We start from the raw sequence: 15,331 nt of genomic DNA, 5'->3' as shown, positions 1-15,331 counted from the left end.
TATATATACACACACACACAGAGAGAGAGAGAGAGAGAGAGAGAGAGAGAGAGAGAGAGAGAGAGAGAGAGAGAGAGAGAGAGAGAGAGAGAGAGAGAGAGAGAGAGAGAGAGAGAGAGAGAGAGAGAGAGAGAGAGAGAGAGAGAGAGAGAGAGAGAGAGAGAGAGAGAGAGAGAGAGAGAGAGAGAGAGAGAGAGAGAGAGAGAGAGAGAGAGAGAGAGAGAGAGAGAGAGAGAGAGAGAGAGAGAGAGAGAGAGAGAGAGAGAGAGAGAGAGAGAGAGAGAGAGAGAGAGAGAGAGAGAGAGAGAATATAGCGCCCCGGTGTGGCTGTGGTATGTAATTACTTTACATCGATTTGAATTTGCAGATTTCAATCCCAAATTAGATGATCAACAACTGGAAACATTTCATTTGTTCACGAATTACTATATTTTGGTTGTTAATTAGTCGAAAAAGTGGCAAAAAAATCGGTCAAGAAATGTCTAAACATTCCAGCCATCCATTTTCTGAACAGCTTAACCCTCACAATGATGGGCCTGCGGGAGCCTGTTCCAGCTGTCTTCGAGAGAGTAGGCAGGGTGCTCCAAGAACTGGTTGCCAGCAAACAAACATGTATACTCACAATCACACCATTGTGCAATTTATTGATCAATAAACCCACAATGCTTGTTTGTAGAATGTGGGAGGATATCAGAGTACCCAGAGAATACCCATTCAATATATACCGCCAAACCCACCCCCTCGAGCTTTGTATTCAATTAAATCTCAACATTATTTCACCCAACTAGAAGAACCAAGCAATGCTGTGGCTCGGGTCAAAACAAACAGTTTACAAATTGCACATTTTCAACAGCTCTTCAAACACCCGCCTGCATTATGAGTAAATCGGAAATTAGACACCATCACTCTGCAAGAAAAAAAAAACATTTATTTCTTGTAAACCTCAGAGTGAGAGAGCAGCCAAGGTCAGACCGGGATGGGGGAGAGGAGGGACTGGGCACAGAAAAAACAACCCCCTCACCCCGACACATTTTCTATACTTTCAACAATCAATTGACCAATAATTGTCGAGAACTTGTATCGCCAACACTTTTCTTTCCAAGATACCATTACAGCAATCAAGTCCACCCCCCCCAAAAAAATAACAAAACAATTAAAAAAAAAAAACTTTAAAAAAACTCCATATACCGAAAGCAAAAACTACGTCCACAACAACGACCATTTCAAACGACGGTGAAACTTTATCAGACTCCTTTGCTCGGTGCAGGTAAAACTGAATGTGTACTTCAGAATTCGGCTTTGATAGCCGATTGCAAATACTGCTAAAAGTCATGAAAATAAACTAGACGTTTGAGTCCCTTTGCTGGAAACTATCCTGTCGACTACAAGCAAGAAACCACTCCTGCTCCCAAGCATTACACAAATATTCAGCCATGTCAGCCAAATATTTGCAATACATTTTTGAATGCGGAGGAGAGACATTAGAATGTCATTCTTGGCACGTAAACTGAACAGGAGGGGTGATAAATTAAATGAAATACTCTCAGTGCAAGACTAAGATTTGTAATTTTAAGGTTATTTTAATGTTGTTCATTTTAGGTTTTTCCCATTTCAAATGGGTTTTCTACAGAATCATTAGTTGAAAAGGGAAACGCAGACAGCCGCTCAACTGACTGAGTTAAGGAAGTATGTATGTGATATTTGTGATCAGATCAAAACCAATGTGGAATAGACCGACTTGTCATTACACTGAGTGGGCTAATCAGGACTTGTTTCTTTAGAAATTGAAAAAGTGCATGTCTTCAGCAAGAGACAGACTTTCAAGTGCTCACAACAGATTCAGTTAACACCACTTTATGAAATTTCCCTGGTTCTAAATTGAGATAATAACAATACATTTTTAAGCGCCTTTCAAAACTCTCAAGGACACTTTACAGTCACAGGATATTTTTTCTGCAGATGAGCAGCGGCATGCCACACGCGCCAGCGTTCACTCAACCCGGAAGGAGGTGCTTGTATTTATTTTAGAAAGTCACCTTCCTTCATATAGTTATCGCATTTACACCTTGAACCTTTTAACCTCACACATCTTAAAAACAATTTGCCACCAAAAATAACTAAAAATAACTGCATAGATCACTGCTTACTTGGAGTCAGAATGTGGATATAAATAATTAATATGGATCAAATGTGCTAATGTTCCACGGAATTCCCCTGATTTTTATTGCTTCTTTGAGTTTAAATAAATCCATGGGGTACAACTTGCGGTCCATTGGATGGAAATTCTGTCCCATACTTCTAAATTGAGCTGCACTGATCAGTCAAAACCCATTGATTATCACATTTTTTAGATACCGTTTAGAATTGAAATTGTCCCCAGAGGGAGAACATCAGTTTTTCAACATTAAGAAATCTATTGTTTTGATCATTTTTACGTTGACATTTTGGCCAATTTTCCGACACTTTACAGACGGTACCGTAAACCGAAGCTTTTTTTTCTTTAAATAAAGCGATGGAAATTCATTTTTTTAATCGAATTCAACATAAATTGAAAGATGTATTGATTGTTAAAACAATCAGCAGTCACAGCTCCTTCCTACATGTTAAATATATTATCCTTTCGGGCCAAATTGCAGTTCATTCATGGCCAGGAGTTGGATAATTGGGGTGGATATCGAGAGCAAAATACTTCAGACGTAATTTATAACAGATTATTTTATTACAGACAGTGGTGTTTTAGGTGGTTCAATTACCTGTCTGCCATCAAAGAATCTTTTGTAATTTAGATAATAAGGAGACAGTATAAACTTAACGCAACTACTTGAGATGTACCCAAGATTTCACTTAACACTGATGAGAAATAAAACTGGGACTTTCTAGGTGATGTGGTGTCTGCTTTAATTGTTTTTCATCTTTTGTTTCAACTACACACAATACAACATCCTTCTGACCTGGCAAGGGGGGGAGGGGTTGGCCCAAGAGAAACATCCTCAGCTGCAGACATGCCGAGCAGATTGAAAGGTGCTGGGCCGGGAGGTAGGACACACACACAAAAAAGGGGGGGGAGAGCGAATGGGGGGGAGCAATAGAACAAAACTGTCACTTTTTCAGTGGCTGGTAAACTGAGGCATTGGGGTCCAAGCCAGAGGGGTTGGTGTCCATGAACTTGGAGGAGTAGTGGGGGGCCACGGGGGTCATGCTGCTGGTGTCGGTTGTGTATGAGATGCTGGGCATGACAGCCATCACTTCAGCTATCTTTTGCTTCAGATCTTTTATTTCTTGATCTTTCTGAAGAATCTGACCTGAGGAGCGACATGAATAGTCAGCAGTTATTCCACAAACAAATTGTTTTTGCTGATGGACACTGGTGGAATTTTCTAAAATCTACTCCCGTGATACTACCTCGGAGCGTCAAATTCCCAAATTGAGTGAAAATACCCATCTTTCATGGGTACCTAGCACATTAAGCTCTTCAAATGGTGGCCTGTTCATGAACGGCTACTTTCACAACATAAAGGGAGCAAATCAGGTCATAAAATTGCATAAAAGCAGTCATCAGGGGTCGGCTACATTTAATTCTTTAAAGGGGAAATTCTCAAAGTATCATGTTTGCCAAATTCCTTCAGCTGCAGTTTTCCGTCTTAAAAAGCATTTGTCTCGAGTAGTCATGGGAAGCCATTAATCACATCATTTTGTTGAAATTGTGACCAAAGAATCTACGGTTTGGGATGTTCATAATGCTAGCACCTGAGTCCTCCACACTACAGACCTTGAACGATTTCCTGCTGTCTCTTGGCATCTCCCAGTGCAGAGAAGAGGTCCAGTTTGATCCTGGTCTCTGCACTAAGGCTATTCTCTAAGTGTTGGGTCTTGTCTTGCATGGCCGACAGAGCTGACATCAACACTTCAGTATCTTTTTCATTCTCCTTGTATTTATGAAGTTCCTGAAAAGTAATAGATTTTCAATCAGGTTGAGTGCAACGTCCATTGACTGCAGTTCTTGGGAGATTGGGATTTAAGGTTGCCCAGATTGTGTAGTAATAACATCAATTAAATAAAAAAGAAAAAAAAACAGATTACCTGGACCTTCAAGTCTAGCTCTCGGATCTGGTCTTCCTTAAGCTTGTTGTCTAAGGTTAGTTTCTTACAGTCACTCTCTAATTCTGCGATCCGCCTCCGCAGCGTTTCTGTGCATTCTCCTCTGTCAAGCAGGAAGACATCATTTGATCCCCAACAAATGACAGTGAACAAATACTAAGAATATGGCCGCCAAGAAAAGAACAATTTGGAAGCTTCGCTACCTGGAAGCAGCAGCTAGAGCAACTGCCCTGGCTGCCGTGGCCTCCTCGAGCTTTTTGCGCTTCTTTTCATCTGCGAGCTGTTTCTCAGCGGCGGTACGGGCTTCCTGTTCAGCTTTCAGCCTTTTCTCCAGTTGACCCACAGCCTGCTTATCCTTTTGCTTTGCCTGTACAGCATTCTGGAGCCTACAATTCCACATAAACAGAGGGAATCAACTATTTTAATTGACTAAAAAAATAAAGCCACCCTCAAACCAAACAAGCCCGACCTTCTTGGGACTGACTGAATGACGTAAGCCACTCACTTGTTCTGTAGCAGCTCGTTCTCTTGGCGGAGTTGACCCAGCTCAGTACGTATTGAGCGCTCAGCACTGCCAAGTGAGCCAATCTGGCTTCGCAGGTCTTGTTCCATCTGCCGGCTTGCCTGCAGGTCTGCCTTCAACTTCTTAACATCTTGCTCCAATCTGTCCCAAACGAGAGCAGACAAGTATTGACCCATTCACAAGCCAGTTACAATTACAAAAATAAACCACCTCATTTTTGGAAACATTTTCTTAACACACCCACATTGTGTGTGTGCATAGTACATATCCAATCATACATACATACACATGTACATGTAAAGACACATACTATCCAGAAAAATGGTAGCGGCTTTTAGGTGAAATTGATGGAAAATGTAAAACATTCACACTAAGTGACACATCGTATGAATGTAGGACATTTAAGTATAAGGATGCACTGGGAATTTTCTTATCTGAATTCATTGAAACAAAAGTTCACAACAATGATGGGTACATAATAAAGTGTCGCAATCAACCCATGTGCCCCCCTTGATTCACAATTACAGCTTGACAACATCATTTTATGCTGCGCACAAGTCAACCAATGACTTGAAGGATGACATCCCACTCTTTGAAGACCAGCCCTCAGGTTATTGAGGTCTCCATGGTGGGGCGTTTTGATCATCAAGAAGGCGACTCACCATACGTTTTCAATAGAATTCGGATCTGAAGAAAATTCATTCCATTTGAGGTACACCAGTCTCCCAACAGCCATTCCTTGATGACACAATAAGCTCATGAAAGTTGAGTACTGTCCTCCATGAAGATGAAATTCGGCCAGTGTTTTTCATGAAAGGGCATAATCGATGGATAAATTATGTTAGTTCGATAGTATGGGATTGTCACTCAAGTATCCACAAAGTGTTGCGCTGCTCTGTACCAACTGGACACATCTGCCCACATTGTAAAACTGCCAATACCAAACGCTTGTGTCTGATGAGTAAAACACTCCGTGATATCTCAGCAATTGTGGGAATCCTTTCTGCTCAACACAAATCAATTTTCAGAGAACAGCAGCGAGGCCCACTGTGCCCTTCTCCAGCATAAATGCTTCCTGGATCATGCAAGATGATGACAGCTGCGCCGGGTGGTGCAGTCAGGGACCTGTACAGGTTGTCTGGCATGCATACAACATCGGTCTCAACGGTGAAAAGGTTTCTTCAGTCGTCATCTTTACTTCTTTGAAGGTGTCGGACGTTTTGCTTGCTGAAAAAACCTTTTCATTGATGGACCACTCCTGGACGACAGAGTTTACAAGACGTATCAGTATAAACGGTTTTGAATGGTCTGATGTGCCCCACATCTATCTCCCTTAAACAGTCCTGGAGTTTAGTGGCATTCTTCCGGTTTCTCAGGGCAATGTTCACAATGTGGTGGGAATCCGCATGTGATGTCACAATGCTATGTCTACTTCTACATCTTTCTGTAACTTTTTCAGACACTTTGTATGTCTTTTGCAACCAACCTGCCGATGACATTTGTGACATTCAAAATTCAGTGGCCACTTCCAAAAAGTACTGAAACATTCAACACTCGGACATCGACATTCAAATGTTTAGAGAAGGTCACATTGAGGTCAAATTGTCCTGAAAATTTACCCGAAAGCCAAATATTACCATCTTTTTATGAGTGGTGTATGTGTATATGGAGGTAGTGAGACAGAGGGAGGAAATTCCACTATGGACAGCAACAGCCCACCAGAGCTACATCTATTTATTCGGCCCCAATGTGCAGCCCTTGGTGATCCTCCGGTAAAGTTCATTCCTGCATTCTCCTTGACATACTTGAAAACTGTGTGTGCAAAAACCTATGGTGATTTCGTTTACATGGATAACCAGGTAAGGACTTCTTTCTTGAGGCCCAAGACTCAGTTTTGTGTGAAGGAGGGAAAAAAATGGTGGACTGTATGTACATGAGCTGGTTGGCAGGGAATCAATTACAGGACTTATTTCCCTAGACCAAACACATTAGTTTATTACTTTGCAGTGCTTTTTCTTCTCAGTAAGGCTTCAAACCATGTCCCCTTCTGTACATCATGTACAAGGGTATGTGCTTACCTTACAAGTGCTTCCGGCTTGCTCAGCTGATTGTTGGGAATACAGTTGTCTGTAGGATCTCTGTTGGAGCCACTTGATGTCCCCTTCCCAACTGCCAATTTGTGCTTCTTGTCGGTCTTCCCTGTGGAAGAGGAAGACGGCGTAGAGGAGACCAGGCTGCCATTCATAGCACTGTGCCCACGTGGAGAGGAGTTGAGCGCTGTGGCGTTACTGTTTTTGTAGTTTTTGGAGCAGGAGGAGGAAGAGGATGAGCAGGAAGAATTATTGTCCTCTTTAAGCAACAAATTGTCAGTGCTGCCGAGTTCAGTGGTCAGTCTCTTGCTGTTCACATGGTTTTCCATATACTCCATCTCTTGGAGTTTAGAGTCCACTGACGATGGCAGGATGGTGTGGCTGTTGTGCTGCTTTTTAGCCTCCCCGCCACCTTTTCCCTCTTTTCCCTTTTCTCTATACTCTAACTCTGGCAAAGGTGCTGAGGTCTTTTTATTGGCAGGGGCGCCGTTCTGTGAAACCGGATGTGTGTCCACTTCAGATATTCCTTTAGCTGCTGCTGTAAGAATACGTTGATTAATGAGAAGGCCGATATAATAGCAAAGTCAGATCTAGAAGTACTTACTTCGAATGAAACTTCTAATGACTTAATTCTAATGAAATTGGTATTTCATGTTCATGTGTTAATAAGAAAATACCAAGTGTTAAATATGATTTTTTTTCTTTTTTGCAAGTGTAAACATGTATACATTGGCAAGGAAAAATATGTAAACTTTTTCTGTCATAAATTTACCCAAGTGTGATAGGATCTTTATTGGTGATCACCTAAAACAGGCCAAACTCAACTTACAGTAGTGCTTATAAGTTGACAAACCCCCAGGTCAGGGATACCCAAGTTCGGTACTCAAAAGCCCCTCTCCAGGCAGTTTAAAAATATATATATATATTTTAGAACAGTTAGAAAAGGGATAACATGGCCACATTGAGCATCATCTGATTCAGATATCAAAACAAAACATAGATCACATAACCATCTCAATAAAATGTTTTACATTTCTTGCAATTCTGCTGATGCAATGTCCTGTTCATTGTGCCATATAAGAAAGAAAAGTAAAGAAATAAATAATGAAAAATGCAGGCAGTTTTATTTGTCACCCTCCTCCAACACAACAGATGTAATTTCATCGAAATGTCAACTAAAGATAATGTCACATGATTGACGTGTTAAAATTTAAGAATCGTTTTTCGCTGAATTATTACTATACCACAAACGTCTACCTTGTGATTTGTTTCAAGTGTGATTAAATTAGTATTACTTATCCTATATGAGCAAATAATAATTATTTGATTTTATTTCCACTATAAATGTAGCCTTACTCAGGAGCATTTCAAATATATTTAAGGAAAAAAAACAACAAAAGGTTCAAATACTTTTTCTTGCCACTTTTGTCGTACAACGGTTGTATGTGTGAAGTCGAAAAGATCCACTTTGCAAGCAGAGAAGATACAGTATTGTTTGCAATCATCAATCTTACCTTCTTCTGCTTCTCGTTCTTGCCTTTGAAGCATCTGTTGCTCTGGAGGTAGAGCCTGCTGAAGGAGCTGCATGTAAAACTCATTCTCCTTCTGCACCTCTTTCTGCTTCCGGAGGCGCATCTTATAGCTGACATAGCTTTTAAAGCCAAAGCCCAGTGTCACCACTGGGTAGCCAATGCTACAAAAGCCACAACAAAAAATACCAAGTCAATGAACTTCTTTCGTGCAATGTTTAATGTAAATAAATAAACAAATGAATACATAATTAAATAAATACATGTATAAATACATACATAAAATAATTACATCAATAAAGGGTCCTGAATAAGACAGTTGACATGGAAAGGTTCTTCATGTTAAAAGCACCCACCCTGTGACTAAAACATTAACATATGCTACATACGGTATGTACAATTTACCAAAAACATTTGATAATGTATTTGTGTCAGCAATGTACGTTGACAACCACAATGCCCTTGAGATGACAATGAACATGGGTATCCAGTTGTCTTGACATTTTATTTGGTAGTGTGCTTTGAAATTGTTTCCCAACACCAAATGTAAAATGTTTGCCTGCATTGGAATAATAAGGGAAACATTGATTGAGAAAAACACAAATACAAAAAGTAAGCATCTACATTGAAGATAATTCTTTCAGAAGTTTCAAGGAAAGACAGTGATTTTCTGTGAAAATTAGCAAAGGCCTAAAATGTGATACACAATGTGACAAAATAGGTTTCAAAGAAGCATTACCTATTTATTAACATTTGGAAAATAACCAAAACTCAAGTAAATTAAGATCAGAGCAAAATAATTTAAAAAATTGTATTGAATAGAAGAGCGGCTCACCAGTGTGCTGCAAATGGGCGGCACAAGTCTACATGGAAGTTCTTCAGGTCTTTGAATCTGATAGCGGCCTCTATGTACACGAACAGTATCCATAGTGACACAGTGGGTAGACAGACTCCTCTCTCTGAGGACAACAGAAACAGTCAACATATGTGCATCTATCAAATATTAACACCACAGATAAGTTCAAATCTATATATACATACATACATACATACATATATGTATACATACATACATATATATATATATATATATATATATATATATATATATATATATATATATATATATATATATATATATATATATATATATATATACATACATACATACATACATATATACATATATACATATATACATACATATATATATACACATATACATATACATATATACATACACACATGTGTGTGTGTGTGTATATATATATACACACACACACACACACACACACACACACACACATATATATATATATATATATATATATATATATATATATATATATATATATATATATATATATATACACAGTAAAGTCTCGTTATATCGATATCGGTTATATCGATAGTACCGCTTATTACGATACTATTTTCATTTCCCTTGCACATTTCTAGTCTTTTTATGTATAATTAGTACCGTTTAGTACGATACCCGGTTATTACGGTGCTCCTTTTCATCCCCCGCCGGCCATTTTTGTTGTTTATATCGATATATCCGTCGCGCCATTGGTCAACTTGGTCACGTGTCTTGTTACGTGAGCCGCCATCGGTCGCGCCATTGGTCGACTTGGTCACATGAGCCGCTATCGGTCGCGCTATTGGTCGACTTGGCCGTGTGACTTTGTCACGTGACACGCCATCGGTCGCGCCATTGGTCAACTTGGTCACGTGTCTTGGTTACGTGTCACGCCATTGGTCGACTTGGTCAGGTGACTTGGTTACGTGCCCAGCACCCGTGTAGCAGAGCCATTTTCATTTTCAGACGCTAGCTCGTGTGTAGCAGACGAGATTGAAGTGTTTGTGTTAAAAGGTAAAAATGGGAAGCAGAAGAAGATTGATGACTTTTTTAAATTGTATACATAATACAGTAAGATGTAAGCGTTGCAGTTTCCCTGTTGTGTTATGTACATGCCCACTGTACTGTATATGAATGCAATCGTTTTTTGCAACAATGTTTCTTGTTTTGTCTGCTGAAGCGCGATGATTTTGAAAATTATTAACATTTCATACTGTGTATTAAAGGACAGCCGATGTCACTTTTTATTCAAATGCAAATAAAAATGACTTCACGCCAAGACGTCTTGCATTGCTTGTGAATCCAAACAATGGCTTCAGATTTGGATAATATGCTTTCTTGTTACACATCCAGTTATGAATATGTTTCAAATACACTGTAGTTCTGAAGATTAAAGCATACATGTTTACAATCATTAAAGAATTATATGTGCCATTTTGAGGCAACATTGGGGGAACATCTCTCACCCAAAAAAAGGGAGCTAATGGCCAGCTCCGTTTCTTATATGGCGCTTGGCTGCCCTCTTTTGGCGGCTTTTGTTTAATGCAGTTCAGCGCAGGATCAGATATATCGATAGTCCCGGTTATATCGATATTTTTTCGGACTCCCTTGAATATCGATATAACGAGACTTTACTGTATATATATATATATATATATATATATATAGTAAAGTCTCGTTATATCGACATCGGATATATCGATAGTCCCGGTTATATCGATACTATTTCTATGCACGCACGGAGAAAATTACATGCAAACAGGGTCAGATATATCGATAGTCCCTGTTATATCGATATTTTTTCGGACTCCCTTGAATATCGATATAAAGAGACTTTACTGTATATATATATACAGTAAAGTCTCGTTATATCGATATCGGATATATCGATAGTCCCGGTTATATCGATACTATTTCTATGCACGCACGGAGAAAATTACATGCAAACAGGGTCGGATATATCGATAGTCCCGGTTATATCTATATTTTTTCGGGCTCCCTTGAATATCGATATAACGAGACTGTACTATATATATATATATCTATATATATATATCTATATATATATATATAGAGAGAGAGAGAGAGAGAGAGAGAGAGAGAGAGAGAGAGAGAGAGAGAGAGAGAGAGAGAGAGAGAGAGAGAGAGAGAGAGAGAGAGAGAGAGAGAGAGAGAGAGAGAGAGAGAGAGAGAGAGAGACACGCACACACACACATGCGCGCATATATGTCTACGAAATGTGCAGGAGTTCAGATAGATGAGATTCAGAAAAGTAACCAAGCCCCATGAGGATAGTACACAGGTGTCAAAGTTAAGGCCCGGGAGCCAGATCCGGTAGGTCTGTCAGGTCATTTTATGTGGCCCGCGAAAACAAATCCTGTGTGTCCACTTGCTAAAATTGGCACCTAAATGTCAAATGATCTTGCTACACTATTTACACTTACAATAATGGAACAAACTATGATAAAGGACTGGACTTATTTCAAAGGTATTAATTTGTTGAGTACAAGTCTTCATTTTGTGGTTTCACTGTCATAACAGTCCGCGACTAGAATGAGTTGGACACCCGTGGGACAGGACATCCAGCAGTGTCTGATCAGTCGGGTGCCTCCTAGGTCATTGTGAGTATATACTGTACAGTCATTTGCAGCATGTACAACATATAAACATGAAAACAGAAGAGTGTTACCTGTGTGCCAGACATACTGCACCCACACATAAGTACTGGCAGCAAAGAAGAGCCATTGCACTGGGATGAAGAGGAGGCAAATGAAGTCCGAAGTAAGTGCCACAAACACAAAGAATACTGAGAAGGCCTGTTTGGAGAGTAAAGGTGGTTAGAATTCATTCTATGCGGGGGGGGGGGAAATCACATTCAAGTGGGTCTCCAGAATCAGCCTCAGGATGATTTTGAATTACATATTTTTAAAGCTATATTGAGTACGTATTTACAACAGCAAGCTTTACAAAACTCACCAGCCCCTGGTATCTGAACGAGTCATACACACTCCGGAGGAAGAGCCAAAAGGGCCAAAGGTATTCAAACCTAAACTCCAGGACAAAGTCAGCCAGTAGCACCAATGCCCACACCACTAGAAACTTCAGGTACAGGAAAGTGCTGTAAAGATGGAGATATTACGGAAAGTAAATACACTTTTGATGATCAACAATACAATCGCAATCATATGGAGAAAAGGTAACTTTTTAAAAATTAAACCCAATTTATTAGAAACTGATTGTGAATATATAATTTGATACACAGTTTAGATTTCTCCAAATTACATTTAATTGTTATGAATAATAACTTATGCTGACCCATACAAAAACAGTTCCCATGACAATGATTGATGACAATAATAAAATGAGTACACAATATTTTTGATCAATAAATCTCTGAGAACATTTAAATCTTCAAATAATCACAACCGGTTAACTATTTTTACAACACACCCACAGGGTACTCATGTTGTCCAGCGAACAGCACGTTGATGACCACTGATATTGAATGGACTATCGAAATTGCACTAGTTGTAATTGGAATGTGCATGGCATAGATACAAAGAAGGCTATATAGCGGAGCCTATTGCTGCTGTTTGATAGGATACAAACATGTGCTTGCATTTAGTCTAAGCAGATTATAAAATGTAATGAGGATTTCATAAATATGTGAATTCTTACATCATAAGTAAACATCCTGGAAATGTTCCATTTCAGTACTTTTACACGATAGTACTGTGCACTTCAATATGACTACAAGGTTGGCTTTGAGATTCATAAAGTGGGCGTAGTATAATGCTTCTCGTTTCTGTGTCTTTCATGGTTTCACAATTTATATATGCTAAATTCTGACTGTGTAACCCAGAAGCGTGATTTTAAGTCGTGCGGCGTAGCTTATCAATATTTCAAGGCCTTAAGATGCCCTTTAGCATTTGGCTCACTTCATTTACAAAAAGTCCACATAGGTTGAACCTGTCAGGTGTGGCTGTGAACAGCAACCAATGAAGTTCGAGGTTATTTTAATTCAACAACCGAACATATGCGTGACACCACGTTTGGCCAGCATACGATGTTTCGTATTTCACGTGTTGTGTGTTGCCACTATGTATCCAAACATTGATTCTAACGATCATGAAATAATTTCGCCAAATCGAATTTATGTGTCCGACAGCTGTCAAGTGGCCTAAGCGGTGCAAATTGTCAGTGTCGATTAAGGCCTATAAAAACGTCCCATGCAGTTTACATTAAATGTATTTCATATGACTGTGTAAATCATGTTTGTTGTGGTGTTCCAAATAGGGTATTCTGTAGCCTAGCAGTACGTTACGTGCTAGTTCCAGACAGCTGTCCGCTCAAAGACAATCGACTCTTGGCTTATAGCGCGCTACCAATAGAAGCTAGTTAGCCGCGTTAACATGTTAGCGAGCAAGCAAGCAAGCTAGACATAGCTCGACATTTGTATCTATATAAACATTAAGACGAATCCATGTTTTACAGCTCCTACGCCGTTGTCGTTTTTAACGAATGGTGTCATTTATTGTTGCGAGGACAACGCAACCGTCAGCCTTCATGCAAGTTACCTGCCGTATATGCCCTCGGTGATTCGATTCCGTTTCACCGGCCGTCGGAGTTTGCTGCAGTCCGCATTGCGCCGCTTCATCCTCCACCACTTGGCTTTGGCCTTCGAGCAGCCACCGTAATCTGATCCAGTTTTCTAGTGTATACGAGCAACGAATATAAATTAAGTGATGTAGTGTTATGTCGCTGGAATTATTTTCGTGATGGCAACAAAGAAATAAATAAAGGACTATATTCGGGAACCTCCTCTATAGCTTTTAGCGCAGGCTCACTCCTGGCCGCGCCGTATTTTACGTATATCGCGTTGGCAGACGTTTGGAGTATCCAATCAATCTATTCACCAAGGCCACTCTTTTTGACGGATACAGAGACGAGCCATTTATGTTACGAGGCAACCTCGATCACTTCCCCTCTGCCATGACGAGAGAATAATGGTGTGTGAATTGTGTCCTCTGCGGACCAATCACGTTGTTTGTGGACAAATCGGGTATTGCTCATTGGCCAATCAGAAACAACACGTGAGGCGGGATTTGTTTTGACGTTTTCGAGTCTTGTACAGTTTGTCTTTACGTATACGCACGTACGTAATGACCATAAGAACAAGACAGTAGTAAGATGAAACAGTAATATCACGAACAAATGTATTTACATTATTCAAAATGTGAAACTTGTGCAATGCATATATTCATTCCAAATGACTTTTCTCCTCATGCCTGGGTGAGTTTTCACGGGGTAGTAACACACGCACAGGCACACACACACACAAGAACATAAATAAAGTTTGAAAAATGATGTACTGTATTGTATATTTTTGGTAGTAAATTAATTTAAGCAACAACAAAAAAGAAAAACTGAGGAGCCATTTGCGAGCCGAACGAGCCATATCTTTTCAGTGAGCGAGCTAAAAGAACCCGCTCTCTAAAAAGAGCCGTAATTCCCATCGCTACTTGCCAGACAACAGCAATAATACGGAAACAAAACATGCGCATGCGTCAAGTGTACTTCCTTTTTTTGTGAAGTCACAAAACCCCGTGGTTTATATCCCGCCAATCAAATCATACAATCTTCCGGAAAAGGAACACCACCCAGAAGTGCAACTAGCGCAGTGTTTGCTTGACTCGCGGCTGTTCTGATTTTAGTGTGCCAAACGGATGACAGAAGGATTTAGGCTGGTGCGGGTTGGAACTTGCTTTCTTTTGCTACTTAATCGTTGTGTGTCAGCATTGGTTTAAAATGAATCACTCATCAAGTGCGTGCGGTTTTTGATCACAGGGCCAATACTTGCATCGAGGGTTTGTTTATGTATTATTTTATTTGTTTGATGACTTTATGTATGTGTTCATTAATTCATGTATTCGTTTATTTATTTTGTGACTCAACTGGTAAGTATATTGGTACTGATTGTTTGCATTATTGCCGTTTTCATGTTCTAAATCTTATTGTGTAGCGGGCACTGGGACCGGGCATCTCACCCAGCAGGTGTACGGGAGGGGGCGGGTTTATGTCACATATATTTCACTGCAGTTTCGGTTTTACTTTACTTTCTCCTTGTTAGCAGTTGGAATAAAGACGTACTCCAATCGACCGTGTGTTCTCATTCATCAACTGCTACAATTGTTGGTTTTATGATCTGTTAAAAATGAACTTGACATGTCGG

The 15,331-nt window shown here is 39.8% G+C and overlaps 1 protein-coding gene across 2 annotated transcripts; it reads right to left on the bottom strand.

Annotated features, from left to right (window-relative positions):
* Window positions 1–613: 613 nt before the first annotated feature.
* On the bottom strand, window positions 614–14,087 carry maco1b (macoilin 1b). 2 transcript variants are annotated; one of them, XM_089004690.1, is made up of 11 exons: window positions 13,677–14,087; window positions 12,076–12,217; window positions 11,789–11,915; window positions 9,076–9,199; window positions 8,226–8,404; window positions 6,700–7,249; window positions 4,604–4,762; window positions 4,302–4,484; window positions 4,081–4,201; window positions 3,770–3,944; window positions 614–3,302 (listed from the first exon to the last, which is right to left on the bottom strand). In XM_089004690.1, exons 1-11 carry the CDS (start codon window positions 13,754–13,756, stop codon window positions 3,100–3,102), a joined length of 2,043 nt encoding a protein of 680 aa, XP_088860816.1. In that variant the 5' UTR covers window positions 13,757–14,087; the 3' UTR covers window positions 614–3,099. The 2 variants fall into 2 exon arrangements, with proteins under 2 accessions (XP_088860816.1, XP_088860817.1); XM_089004691.1 differs by having other exon boundaries at window positions 6,700–7,246.
* Between the last annotated feature and the right edge of the window lie 1,244 nt (window positions 14,088–15,331).

Source organism: Hippocampus bargibanti, linkage group LG09 (genome assembly GCF_051943395.1).
Source record: "Hippocampus bargibanti isolate YZ-2025 linkage group LG09, ASM5194339v1, whole genome shotgun sequence".
NCBI classification, from domain to species: Eukaryota; Metazoa; Chordata; class Actinopteri; order Syngnathiformes; family Syngnathidae; genus Hippocampus; species Hippocampus bargibanti.
The sequence above is the reverse complement of the archived record's forward strand: the minus strand, read 5'-3'. Positions and strand labels throughout refer to the sequence as shown.